Here is a 16,723-nt window from a genome sequence, read left to right as displayed (position 1 = left end):
TGATTGAACATATTAAAAGTGTTAGATCATGAATAACTTGTTAATTTTAAAATATTTCTATTTGATTATCTGCAGTCTTCATTTTGATATTATTACTATGCATAGGGATAGCAAAAATCTGGTGTTAAATGCATTTTCAAAGTAAACTAGTATGATTTTTCCATCAGCAGTACATGATTTGTGCTAAATAATTACATGGATTGGATATTATCTGATGTATACTGTGACTTTCCCCCTCAAAATGCCAATATCATGGTTTTTTATGGTCCTTAAATTGTGTCAACTGGACAAATGATCTAATATTTTAGCTGGCATGGTGACAGGACTACAACAGTCTGACTGTGCATTCACAGCTTATTAAACAATGTTCACCAATTGCTATTTAGTGTGTGCAGGCACGGGTGCGAACAAGATGAATGCTTAAATGAAATGATTAGAAAAGGTAGAAAATAATGTTTTCAAAATCAGAATACAACTGAAATAGGTCATTTAATTTATTCTGTGCCTCCATCCATACTTGAACAATCCTGATATTGCATTCACCCTGTTTGGGTTGAATGTTTCAAATATTTAGCATGCTTTAAACTTAGACGTTATGGAGTAACAAGCATGGAGTAATACAACGCAAAAACAGGCCTGTTAGTCCACCGGGTGAGCTTTGGCTGCCAACCACCCATTTTTGCTAACCTTGAAATAATTCCATGTTTTTAATCTTCCTACATTCTCATCAACTATTTCTAGATTTGAGACATAACCTACACACATGGGATAATTTCGAGTGGCTAATTAACTTATCGAGCAGCCAGTGGCCCTTTGGGACGTGGGAGGAAACTGACACACCCAGAAGACACTTATGCGGTGTTTGGGGGAATGTACAAATTCCACACAGACAGCACCCAAGGTCAGGATTGAATCCAGGGCTTTGGTGCTGTGAGATAGCAACTCTACTAGCTGCGCAGTGTACTGTATAATTAAGCTATTACAGTGGTATACTCTTCAGTCATTTAAAAAAACATGTCTAGTGATCTATGTTCTGTATTAGCCTGAGTAATGACCTGGATAAATTTCTTCCAAATACTGGTTAATACTTTAAAATAAGTTCCTCGTGTCATATATTTTCATATCAGAGTTCAACCCTGCTCTTTCTCCATGTAGCCTTTAATGCAGAGTATGATGACCATATTCTACTCAAGTTTATGTGGCTTTATTTTAATGTAGGCAATGTGAAGCTCCTTTGGTTTTATACAAATGTGGCCAGGTGTCTTATCATGCTTTTGATACTGAATATAGTTGCATATCCTGAATATGCGGATGGTAATTTTTATTTCAAGTTTATGTAAACTGTTCTAAAATGTGCAGCTGATACAACAGTCAAGTTTAACATATTCCTGTAAGCAATCACCATTTTCTTGCAGGCATGTAGGAAAATAAACAACACTGTAGCTTTAAATACATACGTATGGGAAAGCAAATGTATTCAAAGGAACCTTAAAAATCAAGCAAACACTAGTTATAATGGTGATAGCTACAACATTATAGTGTTGGAATTGCAACTAGGATGTGAGAGATCTGATTATCTCAACTGGAATTGGCATATAGATTTTCCCTCGATGGCAGATTGGCCACAAATTACCTTGGCTGCATCAAAGCTCTGTCGATAAACCTTCTTCCACATGCAGAGAATGGGATCACAAATTCTCACGAAATAAAGAGAGGTTAAGAAGAGTAAAGGCTCTAACTTGTAAGCATGGAAAATGAGCCATCAACACAAGACTGCTAAATACTCAGAGATTGTTTCAGTATTGCAAGAAAATAAATATAATGACATTGACATGGAAGAGACTACAGATAAAGATACAGTGCTGGAGTAACTCGGGTCAGTCAGCATATCTGGGAAAACATGGACAGGTGCATTTTTGAGTTCGGACCCTTCGGGGGAGGGGGGGGAGAATTGTCAAGAATTCAGGATAGAACGACATTCCTTGCACTGCTGTACTAGCTACCAGAAAATTTGCAGAAAAAGGTATTGTTTGCTGGTTTAAACCGAAGGTAGACACAAAAGGCTGGAGTAACTCAGTGGGTCAGACAGTGGTTTTGCTGCTGTGCATGTGATATTTACACATTTGCGCTAGGAATGATCTAAGATTTCTGATCCAACAGTTTCTGAACCTGCAATTTCTGGAGTAGAAGTTGATGAGTCATGTAGTGTTAACTAACATTTCATCTATTTTGAAGATAGGCACAAAATGTTGGAGTAACTCAGCGGGACAGGCAGCATCTCTGGAGAGAAGGAAAGGGTGACGTTTCAGGTCGAGACTCTTCTTCAGACTGAGATACTCCTGTATTTTGTGTCTTATCTGATTTAAACCAGCATCCGCAGTTCCTTCCTGCACAATTAATTAATTTTGTTACTTGAGACTTGTTAATTTATTGAAAACTTTTACTAATTATTTTACTTGATAAATGCTAAATTGTAATCATGACCCACTACAAAGCAATGTTCAGATTATTGTCAATTATTAACAATTACGGCATCTAGCCAAGTTTCTGAATTTGCTGAATTCACTATCATCAGAATTCATTACACTTTGTTCTTCTTAGGATTTTATGGACCGTTCCAAGGAGAGAAACTGAAAAGTTACATTAATCATCAAGGATGTAGTTCCTGTTCCCACAGAATTCATGTTTTTAATAATTGCTTATTAATATCCAATCAGTTTAATACACCCCTGAGGATTATGATCTAGAGGACAGGTTTGTGCACTGGATGAAAATGGTAGTGTAGTATTTTAAAGTTAAGAGTTTGAGAAATAAAGCCTTAGTTTTTAACTGTACTTTCTCCACTTCCGCCCGCAACCCCTCCCCAAGTGCCTAACCCAATCCTCCTCATGACCACAGAGGAACCGAGTTTTGATTAAACATTTAAAAAATGGGCAAGGTGAGTACAACCCACAATGTTGAGGCAAAAAGCTTCACAAAAATGTTCACAGTTGCCATGTGGAATTCCCATTCGTTCGAGTGGACAGTGGAATCTCCTCCATTCCTTTGCGGTTTTCTGCAGGATGATGAGCAGAATTAGTGGACAAGTAATCACACCACTTTGTTTAATACTCCCCGATTCCAATCTTTTAATAATAATAAGGGGTGGCACAGTGGCGCAGCGGTAGAGTTGCTGCCTTACAGCGCCAGAGACCTGGGTTCGATCCTCACTACGGGTGCTGTCTGTACGGAGTTTGTACGTTCTCTCTGACCGTGTGGGTTTTCTCCAGGTACTCCTGTTTCATCCTACATTCCAAAGACGTTTAGGTTTGTAGGTTAATAGTTAGATTAAACGAGAACTTACCAGTTTGAAGTTTGATCTTTATTTTATGAGGAGTATCGTTGAGGGAATACGTGAAGAACCCTGCTAGGACGCATTCGTGTCATTCTTCAAAGCAGCGGTGTGAAATCACAGATAACTGTAATGACTAAACATAGTAAGATTAGAGAAGAGATACCAGTTGAGTATATGATCAAGGGTGGGAGCGGAGGGCACGTATTCCCTCAACGTTACTCCTCATAAAATAAAGATCAAACTTCAAACTGGTAAGTTCTCGTTTAATCTTACTATTTTACTTCGGAATCACGTGAGTGACTACGTGAAGATTTTAAAGCTCTGTGATTTCATGCCGTGGAAACGAGTCCATGCATCACATCTGCCTTGATTATGGGGAGAATAGTGTTAACATCATTAGATATCAATATGATATTAAATTAACAACATTTTATTAACACCAAATCATAGCCCCTATTTATGGGGTAAAATCATATTACAGAACTTAAAAGTGTTTCTGCAAATGTTCCAGGTTCAATAACTGGTTTATTATAAAATCGTTGGAACGTTCTTTCCGTTGACCATCCTGCAGTCTTGAGGATTTGGTCCATAGGAACATCCAACTGTATTGCTGCTGATGTAGCTGCAGCCCTGGTGGAGTGAGATTTAAAAATGTTAGTATCTACTCCCGCCTTTTTTAGGACCTGTTTTAGCCATCTTGAGATGGTCTGGACTGTCACTTTTTTGTGTGGCTGTTTGTGGCTGATTAACAGTGCAATTTCTTTGCCTCTGATGATTCTTGTATGTTCCATATATAATAGTAAGTGAGTTACTATGCAGAGACGATCATCCATCGGGTAGGCCCGGAACTCTATTTTTTGCCCTGCTGATCCCTGACTGTTCTGTTTAATTAATTCATGGATATGAAAAGTCAAATTCCCAGATTAAATAGTCAAGTTGTCCAGCCTTAGTTTTTGTAGTGACTGGACCCTTTGTGCCGTGACCAAAGCCATCAGCATGACCGTTTTCATCGTTAGTGTCTGTAGGGACAGAGCTGTAGGTGGAGACCAGTTCCTCAACATGGTCAATACAATGCTCACATCCCAAATTTGGGTGTACCTGGTTCTTGGGGGATTAGTATTGAAAATGCCCCTCACGAGTTTGGTTACCAGGGGGTGTGTCCCTACAGAATGCCGCTCTGTTCCTTGCCACAGGTAGTTTGACAGAGCACTTCTGGCGCAGTTGATGGCACTATAGCTGAGGCCCTCATCATAGTGGAGGCTTGCCAGAAATTCCAGAACAGACGGAATGTTGTTTGATCTGTGGTTGAGGTTGTGGTCGTGACAGTACTTCCCCCGTTTCTTGATGTGCACCAAGTACTGTTTTTTGGTGGACTGTCTGTGGGCCGATGCAATCATATCCATTGTTCGGTCCGTCAGTCCCAGGTGTTGTAGTGGCGCTTTCAAATTCTACAAATTAATAGGTTTGTATGTTTATGACAGGGGTGACTTTCCTGTGTTACCGGATGGACCAGTAAACTTGGTCTATGATGGATGGTGATGCATGGTTCTAATACCATGTCTAGTATCACCGGGAACCATGGTTGAGTAGGCCAATCGGGTACTATCAAAATACCAGACGCAGAGTCTTGTTGCATTTTCCTTAATGCCCAACTGATGAGGCAGAAAGGAGGGAATGCATAAACATACAATTTCCCCCAATGTAGCGAAAATGCATCTGTTGCTGCTGCCCCAGGGTCTGGTTCCCATGAAACATCATTTGATAACTGGTGATTGAGCCTGGATGCGAAAAGATCGATATCTGGTGTTCCCTACCGTGCTGTAATTTCAGCAAATACATTTTTATCCAACATCCATTCCGTGTTTTCATTGAATTTGCGTGACCTGGTGTCTGCCACTAAATTTAGTTTACCTGGTAAGTAGGTAGCTGATATCCAAATATTTCTCTGGATACACCATTGCCAAATTGTGTTGGCCAGATTGTCACATGATGTCGATTTATTTCCACCCATATGGTTGATATATGCTACCACGGTGGTGTTGTCAATTTGTAGTCTAACATGCTGGTGATTTAACCCAGAACAATATGACTTAAGGCCATGGAATGCACTTAACATTTCCAGGTAGTTTATGCCCATTGTTTTTAATAATGATACCTCCTGTGCATTCCATCTCCCTCCACAGCTGGAGATGGAATTGGTAGCTCCCCAACCAAGTGCACTGGCATCAGTTTGTAGTACCATAGACGGGTTGCTGATAATTAGTGGATTGGAACAATACTTGATGTTGTGTTCCCACCATTTTAGTTCCATTATGGCCTCTGTTGGTAGCTTCATTGGTCTGTCAAAATAGCCACCATTAATTTTGAGTGCTCTTATTTTTGCTCTCTGTAAATTTCGATGGTGTAAAGGTCCAAATTGATGCAGCCACTATTTTCCCAATTATTCTAGCTACCAGTCTAATGGATGGTTTGGTGATGTCAATGATTTCGCTGCAAGCCTCTTTTAAGGCTGTTACCTTTTCTTTCGGCAAAGTCACTGACATGAGAACTGAGTTAATGGTGAACCCCAGATAATCCATTTTTGTTGAAGGCGTTAATTTAGACTTAACTGGATGGATGATAAAGCCCAGTTCTTCAAACAATTGTTTTGTGGCTGTTACTGCTTGTTCAGTCAATTCCAAAGTTTTGCCAACAATAAATATGTCATCTAGATATGCCATTACCAAGTGTTTTTGTTTTCGCAGTAACGCTAGGGCTGGTCTCAAAATTTTTGTGAATAACCTGGGGGCTGATGTCAGTCCATTAGGTAGTGCCCTGTATTGCCAGAGCTGACCCATCCAGTTGAATTTTAAATAACATCTGTGGTCACCTCTTATGGGTACTGTATAGTAAGCATCTTTTAGATCGATGCTTGCCATGTAGTAGCCTTCGGAAATCAATTGCTTAGCAGTAACAAAGGTTTCCATCTTGAAATGAATATATTGTACAAAGGTATTTAAAGTAGTCAAATCGATGATGATGCGGCAACCACCATCTTTCTTGTTTTTTATAAAGATATTGGACACGAATTCCTGTGATTCGTGTTGGGTGTGTTCAATTACTCCTTTTTTATATAGCCGCTGTAGTTCAGCATGTGCTTTAGATTTTTCTATGCCTGTGAGCACGAACATTCGGTTCGGTACATGCTGTACTGGAGGGTTATGTTTTTGTATAAATTCTATGGTATAACCCTGGATACTGCTTAGAATGTAAGTGTCGGTAGTTATCTTATTCCATGCATCCAAATAATATCGTAATCTCCCACCGACTTTCATGCTCCCTTTAATTCTTAAGGAACCAGACCCACCTACCTCCATGGTTACCAGTGGTAGGTGTGTTATTTCTTCGGCATCCTCCGTGGACGTTGAGGCGCCGTTGTCTGGGTCTGTTGTTGGGTTTGTATTGAAGGTTTGCGCATTTTCCAGGACGGTCGGTCTGGGCCATGGCCTAAAAAATGCCGATGTTGGGTGTTCCTGGTTTTTGCGCTAGCTCCGGTTTATATTGGCTGACTGGGGGGTCCGTAGGGGTGATATTTTTGGCCGTAGTAGCTTTTGGTTGCTGGTTTTATGAGCCCCAGTGTTTTTGCCTCTTCATCAAGTTCTTTGACTTGTTTTGGTAAATCCCCTCCAAATAGCAGTATTGGCGGTTTGGAGGTTCCAGGTTTACAGAGGCCGGCAAATTTGGGGTCTAAAGCTGGTTGGATAGCACTTTTCCTGATGTTGTTCAACTCATATTGTGAGTTGCAGAGTAAAGCCAGTGCATCTTGGTGGTCTTGGGTCATGTTTTGCTCCTTCAATGTGCGGGCAAAAGCTGTAATTCCTGCCGTTAGGACTTTTAGGACTTTCTGAATTTTCCCCACATGTTTCCAGATGCACTGGTTTACATTGGGAACATTTAGCGACTTGCAGTTCCCTGGAGGTAAATGTCGTGCCATGGTGTCTGATAGTGCCTGTGCCTGCAGTTATTAAATTACATATAGTCAATGCTTGCCGCTATTTTCGGTTCCAGGTCTTGGCCAGTTTGGTCTGATTGGATAAACTGGGACACCATGTCCAGCATGTTTTCTGTCACCCCAGGCATACTGGGGGTATGTGCACTGCCCTCTTCAGGGTCAGCCCAGAATGGATCCTCCATGCTCTCCTCTGATAAGGGAGAGACACTGTGCAGCCCCACAAGGGGTACTGCTGTGGGGCTTACTAATTGCCCACTGTGGCTAGCCTCCATCTCCCGGAGCCTGCCACTTTGGAGTATTTCCTCCAGCAGCCGCTCCAACTGGCTCTTATGCTCTCGGGCATAGGCCATTCGCGGCTGCTCCTGATCCTGCAGCCGCTCCAACCGGCTCCAATGCTCACGGGCACTAGCCGCTCGCGGCTGCTCCCCATCCTGCAGCCGCTCCAACCGGCCCCGGTGCTCACGGGCACTGGCCGCTCGCGGCTGCTCCCCATCCTGCAGCCGCTCCAACCAGCTCCAATGCTCACGGGCACTGGCCGCTCGCGGCTGCTCCTCATCCTGCAGCCGCTCCAACCGGCCCCGGTGCTCACGGGCACTGGCCGCTCGCGGCTGCTCCACATCCTGCAGCCGCTCCAACCGGCTCCAATGCTCACGGGCACTAGCCGCTCGCGGCTGCTCATCATCCTGCAGCCGTTCCAACCGGCCCCGGTGCTCACGGGCACTGGCCGCTCGCGGCTGCTCAAAGTCAGACTCATCGGAGTCTGGCATTCGGTCTGTTTTTTGCTTCGCTTTCCCGCCCGGCTGTTCCCATTTCGGGAGATTGGCGTGCCGTCGACTGCTGCTGTTGCTGCTGGCTGTCCGCAACTCCGCGGTTCTCCCCCGCCAGCTTTTTCGCAACCTTCTGTCTCGTGGATCTGTTCATCTTTCCACCTGCAAGGTAAGTGGGAAAACGCAGAGTCTCCTTACCTGCTGTTGCCGGCTTTTAAATTCTGCCGCTAAAGGGGAACGTCCTTCCCCCTGCTGTGACTCGTTGCAATGCGTGTAGCGATATTACACGCATGCGTCCTAGCGGGGTTCTTCACGTAGTCACTCACGTGACTCCGAAGTATAATTGGCTTTGGTAAAATTGTAAATTGTCATAAGCGTGTAGGATAGTGCTTCTTCTTCTTCTTGCGAATGGCGTGCACGGCCTAAAGTTGTAGGACAATTTGTTCTATTTGATCTTATGTGATTGTGCACGCCGGGTTGATTGCATTCGTCGAAACAGGGTGGACCACGTGAAGGTTGCAATCTTCCATCCCGGCGCGGACTCAATGCGCTGCGGGGCCTGTATCTGTGCTGTATCCCTGAAGACTAAAGTCAATAATAACAAGTTAAATGTTTTCATAATTTCTACGTCACCGTGGGATGGATTGGTGGGACATTGACTCGCATCTCATTGACTCAGCAGTTGATCATCCTGTTCCCTCTGTTCTACCTAGGACAGAAATAACTGTTTTTAAAATCGGTTATGTGAACTAGAAGCAGCAAGTAAAGGCAGTTGATTCCTTGCTGAATATTAGTGTTGTTAAAATGATTCTTCATCAAAAGACAAAATGATGCAGGGACTCAGCTGGCCAGGCGGTATCTGTGGAGTGAACGGGCAGACTGCTTTTGATTCGGAGCCCTTCTTCAGACTGGAGGAAGAAAGCTGGACAAGGGTGGTTGGGTTAGGGGACTGTCTGTCACACTAAGTTTCTCGATTTTTTTTTTTACTACCTGCAGATTCTTGTGTCTTTAAAATGATTCCTATTGTGAAAACAGGCCCTTTGGCCCAACTTGCCAATAGTCCTACCTGCCTGCGTTTGATAATTAAGGTGATCACTTTCCAAATGTACATAAATCATCCAATAAATCCTTGAGGTGTAGTAAATGACCTGACTGTGGCTCCTGTTACTCATCTTAAATAAAAAAAATCATTAGCTGTCCTCTGGTCTTCTTGAACCACGCATGGCTAATCGAGATGCAAAAATCTCTATCAGGGCCCCAGCTCTCTCCTCCCTTCCTTCCTGCAGCAACCAGGGATTGATCTCATTCGGCTCTAGGGATTTATGAACCTTTATGTGTCCCACAAACCCTAATATCACCCCCTTACGAATACTGACGCATGAGATTATGCACATATCTATCTATGAACTCACTATCTTCCTTGTCCTTCGTGGTAAATACTTTCATTTAAGAGTTCAAGAAGGAACTGCAGATGCTGGAAGATCGAAGGTACACAAAAATACTGGAGAAACTCAGCGGGTGCAGCAGCATCTATGGAGCGAAAGAAATAGGCGACGTTTCGGGCCGAAACCCTTCTTCTGAAGAAGGGTTTCGGCCCGAAACGTCGCCTATTTCCATCGCTCCATAGATGCTGCTGCACCCGCTGAGTTTCTCCAGCATTTTTGTGTGCCTACTTTCATTTAAGATCTTGTTTCATTGCCTTGCTCCACACATAAATCAACATTGGTCCCCTTCTGGAATGTCTTGGGATTTTTCTAAATCTTACATCCAAATTATATTTCAAAGCTACCTTTTTCCCCTATTAATTGCTTATTCTCTCCTACATAGAATTTCTCAAAATACTTCTTCAATCAAAGTCTCTGGCACAAGCCAGGTGTTTCCTTTTTCCTGATCAATATCCTTTGTTTTCCAAGGAGCTTGCCATCTTTGACTTTCACTCTTATTGAAAAATGTTGGACCTGATCTTGTACTAAATCTTTTTTATTGGCTCCCCCTTGTCAGCTATTGTTTTAACGACAAGAATCTACTCCCAGTCAACTTTGGCCGTCCTCTCGCGCTTTTGGAATCAGCTTTTGCCAATTCAAGATGTTAACTTGAGGACTCACTTATCCCTTTTCGTAATTATCTTGAAACTTGCAGTATTATGGTTACTCTTCCCAAAGACGTACTTTGCTGACACTTTCACCACCGGCCCAGTTTAATGTCCTCAGCGCTCAGCCTGAGGTACGTGTGTTGATGGTCAGTGTTGAGGAGTCTAGTCAAGAGCATGTTCAAGCTTGTGCATTTTTACATCTGTTCATTTTGTGCATTATTTTGTAATTCTCGATCTTGTGTGTAATTCTTTTTCTGAAAGCCACCAGGAAGTATGTTTCAGATGATAAATGGTTAACAGAAAACTTGTTGGAGCTGGAAGTTAGGTCTGATTGTCTTTCGACCAATTAGCTCATCTCAGCTCTGAAAGGGAACTTTGTGCAGCAACGTGACATCATGTGTTTATTTAAAAGAGAGTAGCCGAGCCCACAGAAGATTAAAAAATGGTTGAACATAACTCATGTACTCGACTGTTTAGTTTACTCACTTTGCTCTGGCATGTGACGGTTTTTACAGCAGTGTGAAACTTCCAATAGTCTTCTGCAAATGTCAGCTGGTGACTTGGGTCAGAGGTCAGTGTTTGAGGCCAAAAGCTCGGAACAGCTGCTGGCTCACAGCATGCTGTGTGCAGGGAGGTGGCTGCTCTTTCAGTTTTTGTTTGAGTGTCTGACATTCCAGTTAAAGACTTTGTGCCTCGCAGTCTGCAGTCATGCCCTGCAGCCTCACTTTTAACCATCTCTGGAATATATTTTGGTGCATTGTCAAAATGAATGAAAGGAATGAGGAAGAGTGAAAATGCTGATTTCTACATCGTCTCAGATGCAGGGTGAATGTTTCATTGTGATATGTGATGAGTAACTTGTCAATGGATACTGGAACTGGAAAGCAACAATTATCTTGGACTAATGACAGCCACACCTGAAAAGAGTGGGTTGGGAGTTGCTCTTCGAGTTGGATTAAAGTAAACGGAGAAACGGGCAGGTAATGATCTGTGGAAGCATGTCCAGTGCTGGGAAAACTGCTTGCAGCGCCGGCTTGATCAACAGACACTGGAACTGGGAAAAACCAGTGGGGATTGACTGCAGTTCTCCTGAGCCCCGTTGTATTTGGCTGGCTGCCCTAAGAAATGTGACCTTGGAGGTAAACCCCAGGAAGGAGAGGAACAATGATATCTCAGCTGTCAAAGGAAAGCACAGTTTTCCTGTTTGGGAAGAGGAGGAAGAGTTGCTGGTAAAGTGTTTGATTCATAAACTGTGAACTCTTTGCTTGTATGTGTATTGTGTAGGAGAAAAAGTGGATGCAGCCGGATTTAATTTCCTGGATTCTGCATTGCCTCAGGAAATCTTTAATAGATGATAAATGTGGGCAAATCCTTGTCTGTACAAACAGGTTGGAAAAACAATGCTTGATGATACTTCCTTACATTTTGGTTGTTCAGCTGCTCTCATGTTATTGATATTTAATGGAGAGTCGATATACTCATCATACCTTGTGTAAATCAGATTTTCACAATTTAGATATGTAAAATAAGTTTTGATTCGTCCTTTTAAAGTATAAACATGTTGAACATTGAACATTTACTTGTGACACACAGATGTTGGTTAGACGCCCTGGTGACTGTTTTAAAAGTACTTAATTGCTGATTTGTTCTTGCCTATCTGCATGCAGCATCATGGAATTTTTAGTCCTCTTTTATAGCAAATGTTGCTTCCCCCACCGCGAAGTTAGTATGTAAAACATATTTGTTAATGTATTTAAGAAGGAACTGCAGATGCTGGAAAATCGAAGGTACACAAAAATGCTGGAGAAACTCTATGGAGCGAAGGAAATAGGCAACGTTTCGGGACGAAACGCTTTGTTAATGTATTGATTGGAAATTAAAACTTCAGGTTTTTGCAATTATAGTTATTTATCTAGTGATACTAATTATCTAGTGATACTAATATACGCTGAGCTCAGATCTTTATACCGGGATGCTGCTCCTATCAGGAAGTTAAAGATGTCGAGTGGAGTTAAAGTACAAATCACATTTTTTAAATTCGTTTTTGTTATAATGGGTGCACTTTCCATTCTGTTAACATATCAGGTAAAAGTCTTTTAGTTTGGCTAATAATGAAGATTGATGGAGAATATTAATTCAAATTCTATCATAACATATTGGAATTTTAAATTTAGTTAAATAAGATCCACAAGCTTTGGGCTGCCATTAGAACTCAAATTGTACATGAATGCCGTTTAGAGATGGAGGATTTCCATCTTTACCAGAGCTGGTCAGAGTGTTACTTCTAGCCTAAACCACATTTGTTGCTTCTGAACTGAACTCTGGTCTGCAAAGATGATTGCAGTGGTTCCAGGCAAAGGCAGACCAACACCTTTTGGGGGTAGATAGGGTTTATAAATAAACGACAGCCTTATCAGGTAGCTTGCCTCCCCCAACAGCCTTGTGTCATAAGAATGAATGCTTTTAAATAATCATGAATATTATGCATACGATCGGAACTTTCAGAGGACAATTTCTGTTTCCAGATTTTCTGAACTGAATTCAATTTTCTCAAACTGCCATGCTGGAATTTTCATTCATTCTTTGAATAGTCCAGGCCTCTATATTACTACTTCACTAACAACACAGTAACTCAATTTTGCCAAATGGAATGAAAAGGCTGTTTTGTAATGACATTCTATCTAGTAGCCTGCAGCTTCCAAAACAAATATATTTTTATTTTACGCACTTCAAATCAATGAATTTTAATTAAAACATGTCTCATTTGGTTCAGAATATATAGGAAAACCTCCTGTATATCGGCGAGACCAAGCACAGGCTCGGCGATTGTTTCGCTGAACACTTCCGCTCAGTCCGCATGAACCTACCTGATCTCCCGGTTGCTCAGCACTTTAACTCTCCCCCCCCATTCCCAATCTGACCTCTCTGTCCTGGGCCTCCTCCATGGTCAGAGTGAGACCCAACGCAAATTGGAGGAACAGCACCTCATATTTCGCTTGGGTAGTTTACACCCCAGCGGTATGAACATTGACTTCTCTAACTTCATATAGCTCTTGTTTTCCCTCTCTCTCCATCCCCTCCCCATTCCCAGTTCTTCTGCCAGTCTTACTGTCTCCGACTACATAGATACATAGATACATAGAAAATAGGTGCAGGAGTAGGCCATTCGGCCCTTCGAGACAGCACCGCCATTCAATGTGATCATGGCTGACCATCCACAATCAGTACCCCGTTCCTGCCTTCTCCCCATATCCCCTGACTCCGCTATCTTTGAGAGTCCTATCTAGCTCTCTCTTGAAAGTATCCAGAGAACCGGCCTCCACTGCCCTCTGTGGCAGAGAATTCCACAGACTCATAACTCTCTGCGAAAAGGTGTTTCCTTATCTCCATCCTAAATAGCTTATCCCTTATTCTTAAACTGTGGCCCCTGGTTCTGGGCTCCCCCAACATCGTTGACTACTCTCTCATTTGGTTTACTTGTCTACAAATCTAGAAGCAGATGGTGCTTGTGATCTGGAATCTACCTTTTATTTTTGTTTCTTTACTTGACAAAAATATATCCCAGAGCTATAAATTACTACTAATTGCATTAACTTGCTTAATTGAGTTTACATTGGATTTCCACTACAATGGCTTGTTTTCAAAGATGGAAACCCTTTAAGGAAAACTAATTTCACACGGGTTTAAATTGCTAGGTGAATTTATTTCCATTCTCATTTATTGTTGAATAGATATTGGGCAAAGTTAGTTTCTTCAGCCCTTCTTACAGTTTGTTAAAATGGCTTGTTAGCATTAGTATTTCCAAAGAGAGAATATTTAAGCGAAACAACTATTGAATCTGTCTTACATTGCAAATAGTGACTACATTAAGCTGCCTTGAAGTTGTGACATTGTTATATAAATCAGTCTCTTCACTGAGAAGTACAGAAGACTTTCTGGCTTTAAATTCTTGATTACATTGCAGACGAGGATTGTAATCAATTTGTCATCAAAACAACAATCTTAGGATGGTATTTAGTCTAAAGCATAGCTTCTTGTACTATTTGTTCTAAGATTAGATCACAAAAATGACCTTGCTGAATATTGGTGGAATGCAAACATGCATTCTGTGGGATCTTAGCTGGTTTATTCAGTAGCTTCAGAGGAAAATTAATAATTCATTTAGCATGAAGATAGACACAAAAAGCTGGAGTAACTCAGCGGGACTGGCAGCATCTCTGTAGAGAAGGAAAAGGGGAGATGCAACGAGACCTGGGTGTCATGGTACACCAGTCATTGAAAGTAGGCATGCATGTGCAGCAGGCAGTGAAGAAAGCGAATGTTATGTTAGCATTCATAGCAAAAGGATTTGAGTATAGGAGCAGAGAGGTTCTACTGCAGTTGTACAGGGTCTTGGTGAGACCACACCTGGAGTATTGCGTACAGTTTTGGTCTCCATATCTGAGGAAGGACATTATTGCCATAGAGGGAGTGCAGAGAAGGTTCACCAGACTGATTCCTGGGATGCCAGGACTTTCATATGAAGAAAGACTGGATAGACTCGGCTTATACTCGCTAGAATTTAGGAGATTGAGGGGGGATCTTATAGAAACTTACAAAATTCTTAAGGGGTTGGACAGGCTAGATGCAGGAAGATTGTTCCCGATGTTGGGGAAGTCCAGAACAAGTGGTCACAGTTTAAGGATTAGGGGGAAATCTTTTAGGACCGAGATGAGAAAAATATTTTTCACACAGAGAGTGGTGAATCTCTGGAATTCTCTGCCACACAAGGTAGTTGAGGCCAGTTCATTGGCTGTATTTAAGAGGGAGTTAGATGTGGCCCTTGTGGCTAAAGGGACCAGGGGGTATGGAGAGGAGGCAGGTACAGGATACTGAGTTGGATGATCAGCCATGATCATATTGAATGGCGGTGCAGGCTCGAAGGGCAGAATGGCCTACTCCTGCACCTGTTTTCTATGTTTCTATGAATGGGTGACGTTTTGGTCGAGATCCTTCAGTCTGAAGAGTTACTCCAGCTTTTTGTGTCTATCTTCGGTTTAAACCAGCATCTGCTGTTCCTTCTTACACAATTCATTTAGCACCTTGAGTTTACCATTCACTTGGATCATGTACCTTTAATCTGCCTTTGCACTATAAATATTGGTACCCATATCAAACAAATATCTATAAATTTCAATATTGACCATCTTATTTGTCCTAAATCTGCTATTGTTTAGAGTGATAGTCATACATTATGGAAACAGGCCCTTAACCCCAAATTTTCCATACTGACCAAAATGCCCCCTATGCCCATTTACCCACTTTTGGCCCATATCTATTTGTAAGTCTGGGACACATGACAATAAACTCTCTTGACTTGACTTGTAAGTCTTTCCTATACATTCGCCTCGGTGAATGTCTTTTAAATGCTGTTATAGTACCTGCCTCAACTACCTCCTCTGGCAGCTCATTCAAAATACCCATCCCCATCTGAATGAAAAAAGTTGCATCTCAGGTTCATATTAAATCTTGTCCCTCTCACCTTAAACATAGGTACTCTTGTTTTCGATTCCCCTACTCTGAGTAAAAAGATTCTGTGCATTCGCCCCATCTATTCCTCTCATTATTTTATATACGTCTATAAGATCACCCCTCAGCATCCAACGCTCCAAAGAATCAAGTCCTAGCCTGCCCAACCTCTCTGTATAGCTCAGCCATAAGTCCTGGCAACATCATAATATACCTCATGAAATTTTGGATGAGAGTGTTTGCGATTTCCATTATAGATGAAGTATGAGATAAAAATGCTTCCCGATTTCACTACAAAATAGCTTTCTTTTAATATAAAGATTGTGCCTTTCTGTTCTTTATTACCATTCCATCTCCTTCCACGACTTTAGGAAGTAACTTATCTATTCTACCAAATTTATTACATCATTTATAAACAGCTGGATTGTCACTCAATTTTCTAAACTAAAATATAAGAAAACTTTCTGTAACCTCAAATTGTATCTTCTTAAAACATAATATTCTTTCTGGTGAATCTGTGCAGTGTGAACATTGAATTCAGTATTCAATTGAGACACAAAGAACCCCAGATGCTGGTTTACAAAAAGAGACACAAAATGCTTGAGTAGCTCAGCTGGTCTGGCAGAATCTCTGGAGAACATGGATTGGTGATGTTTCAAGACGGGACACTTCTTCAGACTGAACAAAGTCCTGATCTTAAATGTCAGCTGTCCATGTTCTCCAGAGATGCTTCCTAACCGACTGAGTTACTGTAGCACTTTGTCTTTTTTTGCAGTATTCAATCATGGTTTGAGCAAGATTCAAGTGATGATATTCCATTTTGATGAAATGTATGTACAGATCATGGATATGCAGTAAATAGCAAGAATCAATTTATGGAGGAGAAAAGCTTTGACAAATACATCTTACTTGTAGTATAATTACACTAAGCATTTGAACTAACTGATTTGAGTAAGAATAAAATGTAATTCCATAACATGATCCTACCAAAACAGCTGTTGTTGTTCTTTTGATCAATCCACTTATGTTAA

The 16,723-nt window shown here is 41.6% G+C and overlaps 1 protein-coding gene across 8 annotated transcripts in view; it reads left to right on the top strand.

Moving 5' to 3' along the window:
* The window catches only part of arhgap23 (Rho GTPase activating protein 23), a 279,609-nt gene that overhangs the window by 136,348 nt on the left and 126,538 nt on the right, over window positions 1-16,723 (top strand). For 4 of the 8 annotated variants that reach the window (XM_033034900.1, XM_033034899.1, XM_033034898.1 and 1 more), the window contains exon 1: window positions 10,620-11,413. The exons of the other annotated variants lie outside the window; for them this stretch is intronic. In XM_033034900.1, coding sequence (XP_032890791.1) covers window positions 11,168-11,413 — 246 coding nt within the window. In that variant the 5' untranslated portion in view covers window positions 10,620-11,167. Of the gene's footprint in view, window positions 1-10,619; window positions 11,414-16,723 lie in introns of those variants that run through there. 8 annotated transcript variants of the gene reach the window in all.

This window comes from Amblyraja radiata, chromosome 16 (genome assembly GCF_010909765.2).
Source record: "Amblyraja radiata isolate CabotCenter1 chromosome 16, sAmbRad1.1.pri, whole genome shotgun sequence".
Classification (NCBI taxonomy): Eukaryota; Metazoa; Chordata; class Chondrichthyes; order Rajiformes; family Rajidae; genus Amblyraja; species Amblyraja radiata.
The sequence above is the reverse complement of the archived record's forward strand: the minus strand, read 5'-3'. Positions and strand labels throughout refer to the sequence as shown.